General features: G+C 40.4%; 1 protein-coding gene across 1 annotated transcript in view; it reads right to left on the bottom strand.

Annotated features, from left to right (window-relative positions):
* Positions 1-645: 645 nt before the first annotated feature.
* NELL1 (neural EGFL like 1) overlaps positions 646-8,288 on the bottom strand; it is a gene marked incomplete at its 3' end in the record, with an annotated part of 158,144 nt that continues 150,501 nt past the window's right edge. The window contains exon 14 of the mRNA XM_014951584.1: positions 646-717. Within this exon, the coding sequence (XP_014807070.1) occupies positions 646-717 (72 nt within the window). The remainder of the gene's footprint in view (positions 718-8,288) is intronic.

The following is an 8,288-nucleotide window of genomic DNA, read 5'->3' as shown; positions in this document are numbered from 1 at the left end:
GCCTTACAACATCTTTGTAAACTTCCTGAGTGGCCTGCCCCTTTTTCCAAAGGCTGTAAACTCTCCTTTTTTCCCAAATAGATGCCATACACATGTTACTTGAGCTTGCAACAGTTTGAGAGTCCAGATCTGGGCAGAGAAGAGTCACTAGGACTGTGGATTTTGAATCTTTACTGAGGAGTAGAATAAACCTATTTACCTAAGTGTGGAGTGAATCGATCAAAAGGTTGTAGGAAGTGATTTTAGCATGCCAGGCAGAGAAATAGGAACTGAATATGCTTTTAACACATTTAGCTATCGTTGTTCCTAGAGAGAAAGGATTAAGCCCCGTGCCTAAAACCGAACCCCAAGCTGGATGGGGCCATGGTAGTAATGAAAGACATTGAGCCTACTGACATCCACATCACAGTGCCATGCTCCTCAAAAGGCAGAGCCTTGTCCAAGCTCAGACTATAAATGTGATTTTCTCTGGGATTTCATCACAGTCTCAGAAATGTCAATGTGTGAGTACCGATGGAATCAGTATTACAGTATCCAGATCTGGACAGATACCAAGGAATCTGCCTGAACCTGAGGCTCCAAAGAGGGTTCCTTTGCCCCTTTGTGCACTGCATGTCTGCCTAAATACATGTATTCCTAACTTACTGTTTGCAGAAGAATTTGCTATGTCAGATACTCCACAAAATACCACTTTCAACATTTGTGCTATTTCTAAAGCTGAAAAACAACAACAAATAAGCAAGCAAAAAACTAGCATGAGGTACAAATGTTAGTTCAGAATTATGAAAGCTTATACACATTAATTCTGTGACATAGAACCCTCCATTTTGAGCAGCACAAAGCAGACTCAACCAAATCCCTTGGATCCTGAAAACATGGAAAATTTTCTTCAACATAAATAAATAGGAAAAAAATATTTTACTGTTGCAGGTCATGAAGCTGTCTCTCCATGGCCATCCTTGTTTTTTGCTTGGCAGCCCTGTTGTCTGGCCCCTCCTGCTCTCATCTTTCATAACAGGAAAGCCTTGCTCAAAACACCTGATTATCTCAGCCTAGCAGCATCAACTGTATTTTCTAAAAGTGAAAAGTATTTTATTTATTTGTCAACTCGGAAAAGAAACAAAACCTAAGCACATAAAAATGGCAATAGGCTATCCTAATGGGAGCACAATTAGCAAGACTGAGTGATTCATTTGCCCAACTCTGTCCCACTTCTCTGACAATGACTAAGAGTTATTTCTGGGAGAGTCAGAAAAAACCCCAGTTTGAACAATTATTACATGCAGTCATGTAACTAAATAGGAATTTTCATACTAGGAGGCAAAAAGCCTCCAGGAGAAAGCATGAAAACATTAACTACAAAGTGATAGATCAAAGCAACCTTCTTTCTCCCCCTCCACGCACTATTCCCAAAGGTTATATTTCTTAAGGACCAAGTAAGTCTGCTTGCCAGTGGCAGTTCCTCTTCACCCTTTAAAATTATTTCACAAACATTCCAGAAAGGCAACACTACCAGATTTGGGGTTATTCACTGATGCTTACATATCCAGGAATAAACTTAGGATAGCCAGGTTATCAGACAAACTAGCATTCACCTGCAAATATTACCGATAATATATCTTTATATGCTTCTTCATAGAACATAAAGGTCCTCCAAAACCAGAATGAGACCACCCAAACAGACAAGCCACGTTGCACACCTTCAGAGCAGTAGAAACTCTGCCCTGTCCCTCAGCCCCCAGCACACACATTTCTGCTGAAAAAAGCATTTTTAACTTCTCTGGGAAGCTGCAGAACCAGCAAAGTAAGAGTTGGCCAATCTACAATGCATATCTAAACAGGGCTTACACAAAACCCCAGCCACTTCAAACAAATAACAGGTGCCCATCATTGAACCAGGGTCCTAAGGTCCTTTCAGCATCTAAGATTGCTCAGAAGGTGATTCTTTGATCACTTGTATACGGTAATTGATACCAAGAATCAATAGTTGTTAATAAAATATTAGCTTTCTCCCAATCAATATGCACACATCTATGAAATATTCAGCACAGATGTAAAAATGAGATCATAGCAAAGAAAAAAAATAGTAATATATCCCTTCCTTATGTATAAAATACACCTTTAGATTTAAAAGGAAAATACCAAGATCTGCAAAAACCTTTGTCATGCATATTCCCCACTGTCAGAAAAGCCCATCAGACATTAGCCCATGAACTTTACAGAAAATTTTCTGTTGAGCTTAAGAAGCTTTATATATTTATCTCTTTTGTTTCAGAAATAACGGCCTTACTCTAGGAATCTTAAATCCAAGCAGCAAACACAAAGATAGAACAGCAGAGCAGCAAAGTGCTGCACGTTTCACAGAAACACCAGTTCTTCTTTAGCAAACGAGTCTCATCCACCACGACACATTCCCTTTCAGGAGGAAACCCCCAAGTTACAGACTTGTCAAATCCAAGTTAATATATCACAAGTTCCTGGCCTTTCTAGAGGTCCTGTGATTGCAACTCTGATCGTTGCGTTCCTTAAATCAAAGTGGTAGGAATTTGGCACTCCATGTACCGACGTGAACGGGCTCCTCTTCCTCTGTGTGGGTTTTCTGGGGAAGAAATGCGTATGCCATACACTCTATGGATTTTGGTCACTCCAGACTCCAGATACTACACACCGCAAAATACACACATAAATACTGGAGGAGCTTTTGAGTCTTTTTTCCTAATATTTTCCAACTGCAATCAGACAAGCCCTATAACCCATTCAAGCTCTCTGGCTATTAGTCATCCAGCTGACATTTCTTCTTTGTCTAGCTGAACAATGTGTTTGGACAGAACAAGAGGATACAGCAGGGCAAATAGGGAATTCCTATCCTATGGTCAGCATCGTGCCTGGCTAACCAGCTTTTGGCAGCAGACGTTAACACAACCCAGGACACTGACAATCCATATGGGAGAGGTTTAGGCCTTGTCTTTCTGCCTGATTTGCTGACCCCATGCACTCTGTGCCTCTTACCTGGGACCATTCTTTAGAGCATCTTCCTTGGCATACAACAATCTCATAGCTCAATGCTAAAAAATCTTCAGTGAGACACCAAAAGTTTGGGGGCACAGGCCCAGAATTTTCTGAAGGGTAAACATGATAAACATGAAGGGTAAACATGATAAGGGTAAACATTTTGTGGATGCCCCATCCCTGGAATTGTTTAAACCCAGGCTGGATGGGGCTTTGGGCAACTTGGTCTAGTGGGAGGTGTCCCTGTCTATGATTCTATGAAATTATGAAGAAAACCCCCTTAGAATATTTTTGTACTGCTCAGCCATAAACCTACAAATAGGCTTTTAGGTTACAGATGAGAAGAATAAAGCATATTCATGAAAAAGAGATTTTAAATATTAAAAAGGACTGCAAATAGAAAGGTCAAAGCATTCTCCACGTTCACTGAGAATATGACAAGAGGTGAAAGGCTTAAATTTTGGCAATGGCGATTTAAGGTAGACATTAATTAAACCTTTCTGAACAGCTGAGGAAGTATTGGGCGGGGGGGAAACACGGACAGACCACAACAAAAGGGGGATTAAGGAATTTCCCTCCTTGAAGTTGTTTGGGCTTTTTTAAGAAGAGATAGGACAAAGGATGTTTCTGCCTTGAGGAGCAGTGGTGACCCAGATGCCTTTCTCGATGATTCAGTTACTTCCATCATTTAGAAGAATTCATTTCTGTGTCTGAAGAACAAAGAGTTTGTTATAAATGGTTTCTACAAACAGAATACAGCATGGGGGAATTTTTTGCTTGTTTGGACAAAGAAGGTGACAAACCCTAGCTGTTAAAGCTCAAAAAAAAAATCAGAACTTGATGGAGTAAACTCCTTCCCAAGAGCAAGTTACACTCCTGAAGGCATTGACACTTACTGTGGAAGCAGCTGACTAAAACATGAGAGCTTTTTGCTTCCAGCCACTGACATCGATCCCGCAGCAGCTGCATGTTTTCAAGATAGCACGTTCCCAGGAAGAAATTAGCGTGGGGGCTCTCGTTCCATCTCTCGCCTCACAGACAGCTTGTACTAATTGCTAGATTGAGGAACCAAACATTTGTGGGCCATAGAAATGGATTTAGTCCTATTGTAGCCAGGAGAAATTCTGCCAGAAGAGACCTCAGAACAAATACTGACCAGGTAACATGGAAAGGCTTGCCCTTCCTTGTTCTTCAGACAGACAGCTTCATTCATGGGTCTTGAATCAGTAATAAATCAATATTATTATTTTTAAGCACGATTTAATGCTTAAGTTTATGCATAAGCATAAACGTGCATATGCAAAACCATTTGAAATACTAAATCTTTGTACAAAACCACAAAAGGCTGCAGCTAAGAAATCATGTAAAAATGCTAATTATGCCTAAGTCAAAAATACAACTATCCGCATGATTTGCGGTCAGCTGTTTAATGAATTTTCGTATTAATAAAGTTACAGGAAATCAATGTGTCAACAGGACTTGAAAGGATTACCAACTACTCTGGACAAATTAGTAACACTTCCATGCCTAGAGCACAGGAAAGCACAAAGATGTTTAATTAAACTATTTACCAGTGAGGAATTTGAATCACTATAAGTACTACATTTTCAGTATATTTTTTCCTCGGATTGAAAGCACTTAGGAGCAAATAGTACGCAGTTTTCCAACGGCATTTTTTTAAAGGAAGGAACGTGAAAAATGTTGCAGTTAAACCCAGTAAATGAAGGTGAAGTCAGGAACAAAAGAATGTAACAGGGCATTTAAAATTAGAGGACTGGGAAATAATTCAACTCCAAAGTAACAAAAGATGTTACAAAACTGCAATGGAAAGAGGAAGAAGATTTATAACATGCAGGTCATGTGGCTATTCAGGGCCCATGCACACTGTGCTTCAATGAACTGCTATTGTTTCTTGTGAAAATGTCAATACCCGTGAAAATAAACCTCAGTGTTCCCTGAACCCTTGTTGGTATAACTCTGTTTTTCCCACGTCTAATTTTTCTGACTCTTTTTACTAGACTCTCCAATGCTGCTACTGTCTCAGCATGAATTTGGGCAAGATGTTCCACTTCTCAGTGCCTCAGCTTCCTCTTTTCCAAAACAGCAATTAAAGACTTATCAGCCTTGTAGGGATACATTGAGAAGCTACCTTATCCGGGTTAGTACAGCATTCTCTGACAATACAAAAGAATCATCCTTTTTAGTATTATTATAAACAGAGCTTCCCTATGGCAAGAGTGCACTAGTTATCTCTCCATGGGACGTATCTGAAGCCAAAATGAGCCTATTGAAAGCTTTCTGTGGAGTTAATGGGTTCTGAGTCAAGACCTGCGTATCAGTCATCTGAAGTGGAATCGCTCCGTTTTTGTTTTGCTGGGTTGACTGAATATTCTTCTAGTCTTCTGTTGACTTGTCCTGCAGAGCAAAGAAATGCTCTCTGATGCAGGCAACACCCGCTGGTGCATAGATTACCCGCTGCTGAACTTGGCCAACAGCCCACTGAGGGACTCAAAACAAATGTTTCTGCATTTCAAGGAACTAAACATTTCCCTTCACAGTTTTGGGAGCAGAGATGCTATTGACTGCCATTCAAGCCAAAGAGTACTGCCTAGCACCAGGAGCTCAGTCCTGTCCTGCCTTTTAGCACTTGACACATAAGGATCTCAGAAAAGGAGTGACCAGCTCCAGCACAAAAGAGTATTTTGTGCCTGCTGAGTTAATAAAATCGGTGTCATCCATTCAGGTTGGCTTAAGACCAATTTCCAAATGCATTTGGAAATGCCCGACTGTTGCCCTGAAGATACAGTGCAGCGAGAAGACAAGCAGAGAAATCAAGATGCAGCTCCTAGAAGGACAACGGGCTGCCCTCAGCGTGTAGAGGACTGAGTGGACTCCAAAGCAGGGAATGTTTCAGAGCAGCGTATATCAATAGATTAGAGTCAAGTAAAATCAGGAGGGTCCAGATCTGCATGAGGTCCTTATCCCCAGTCATACCTGTTGTGCTGAACATCTGTTTCCTAACCTATAAATCGTGACACATAACTAATACCCCAATGATATTTTCATAATGTTTCTTCAAAAATTATGTAGTGCTAGGCAAGATATTCCCTAATGATAACCTTTAGAACATGTAGTGCTAGGCAAGATATTCCCTAATGATAACCTTTAGAACAGCAAGATCTGAAGAGAGGGATGTTCCCCAAAACACACCTGAAAACTACTCCACCACAGACCTACCTTTGCCGCCTACTGACCCAGACTTGTTTTTCCAGCGAGCAGACACGTCTCTCAATTCACCAGCTCTGGGCCATCACATGAACAGTGGTAACATCTGTTTACTGACCTCTGTGAAAATCCAAGACCCTGCACAGTATTTCAAAAGTTCAAGTGCCACACCAAAAATATTAATGTTTCTTTCCTGAATGCTAATTTAGTTCACTGAAAAGGAAAAGGGGGAAAAGAAGGTCAGTAGATTAGATTGCAGAAAAAAAAGCAGTCTTTCAAAAAGTGACTGTATTATCAACTGGCTGCCTAAAAGCTTCTATTCGGGTCCTTTTCAAACACGTACAGTGGTTCTGGAGAGGAGGCCAGTAACCTGCCCTCTGAGATTGCCACTTCACCATTGTGAAACCTGCTGCATTATTAGTAGCATTATGGGGTCAACTACACCACCTGGAACCTGACAGGTAAACTCCAGCAACAAAAATCTAAAGACATCAATTTTAGTGACAGCAAACAATTTGAACAACATTTGTCCTAACCACAGCAGGAAATTTCTGCAGTTGAGTTGCCTTTCACAGGTAGGGGCAAGGAAGAAGGGAAAAGCAGAAGGGGGATGCTGGATGCTGGTTTTTCCCTTGAAATCGTGACTTCTCAGAACTCCATGTTTTAATACGCTTTAAGCACAACTTCTGCAATAACTTGCTGCAGAAGGGCTTGTTCTGAAAGGGGCGCTAGATTCAAAACTGAATGCTCCTCCAGAAACCACATAGAAGTGAAGGGACTTAAGGGATAACCTGTCAGAATCGTTGGCCTTTCTTACTTCCTCTTCTCCACCCATATTGTACTTCAAATTAGCATATAAACTACAGACTAACATTTAAATTCCAAGACCTTCTCTAAACAGTATATTTCCATATAACATCAATTTTTCCACACAAGTGAAATACTGAATGATGTATTTTGAAAATATTTCCTCTGTGGTAGATAAAGGCTTGCTTTTTGCAAGTAACATAGAATTATTTTAGTGACTCGTTGCTAAGAGAAGCCAAAGGTAAAAGTAGTTCCATGAACATTATCACATGAAACAAAGACTGAAAATGGTTCAAAGCACAGTCCAGTATTCAACCATCATGCAGAACTGCACAATTCCACAGCAAAATCTGGAGGTGGATGCCTCTCACAGAGGAAACACAACTGTCAGCACAGCTTGGCACATAAAGAGGAGGATGTTTGCATATAGCTCACATCACATTTGGGCAGAACGTGCTGCTGACATATGTTGGGTGGCCAGATATCTTTCCAGATGTCCCTCGGGTAAAACAGGCCAAGTCATTCTCAAGTCCAAAGGAAGCTTCTCCATGTTCCAAAAGGGCCATGAGTAATACATGCAAATAGAGGAATAAAAACCTCTCGGCCCTCTCATTTGTAAAGGTGGGGGTTTTTTAAGCTTCAGTACAGAATTAGAGAACATTTGCAGAAAATTTTAAAGAAATTAAAACCCCAAAATAAAGCACTCAAGCCCAGTAGTGACTACATAAAATGAGACAAGTGACTCTTTGAACAGCTGCAGGATTTTAGGAAGTTTTCAGTGTCCGATGCAGCCCCAAGGAAAACATTGCAAAACAAGGGATAATTTTTTGAACTGTTTTCAGACGTGTTAAAGGCCAGGAGTCTTTATCACGATCATCATGAAAATGATCTTCATAGAAAATGTTAATACTACGCAAAGAGAGACAAGACCCATCTCTTCATATCAGCACGACATACCTAGTTACTGAGATAAAATGGCATTTGGTTACCTGACTGAATGGCAGTGGGACATAGAAACTACACGTTTTAGTTTCAAACCACAGGAAATCATATACATGTATTTTCAAAATCATACCAGAGAACAGATGCAACCCATCAGAACCTAAATGACAAGATTCTTATTATGTAATTTATAATGCTTCAAAAAGCACTAAACTAAAGCAAGGACTTTTGAAGCCAACTCCCAGACTGGTACGTTAGAAGAAAGCAACCCAAGAGAACTTATTTTTCAACAAGAAAGCAGAATA

Source organism: Calidris pugnax, unplaced genomic scaffold (genome assembly GCF_001431845.1).
Source record: "Calidris pugnax isolate Ruff unplaced genomic scaffold, ASM143184v1 scaffold183, whole genome shotgun sequence".
NCBI classification, from domain to species: domain Eukaryota; kingdom Metazoa; phylum Chordata; class Aves; order Charadriiformes; family Scolopacidae; genus Calidris; species Calidris pugnax.
The sequence above is the reverse complement of the archived record's forward strand: the minus strand, read 5'-3'. Positions and strand labels throughout refer to the sequence as shown.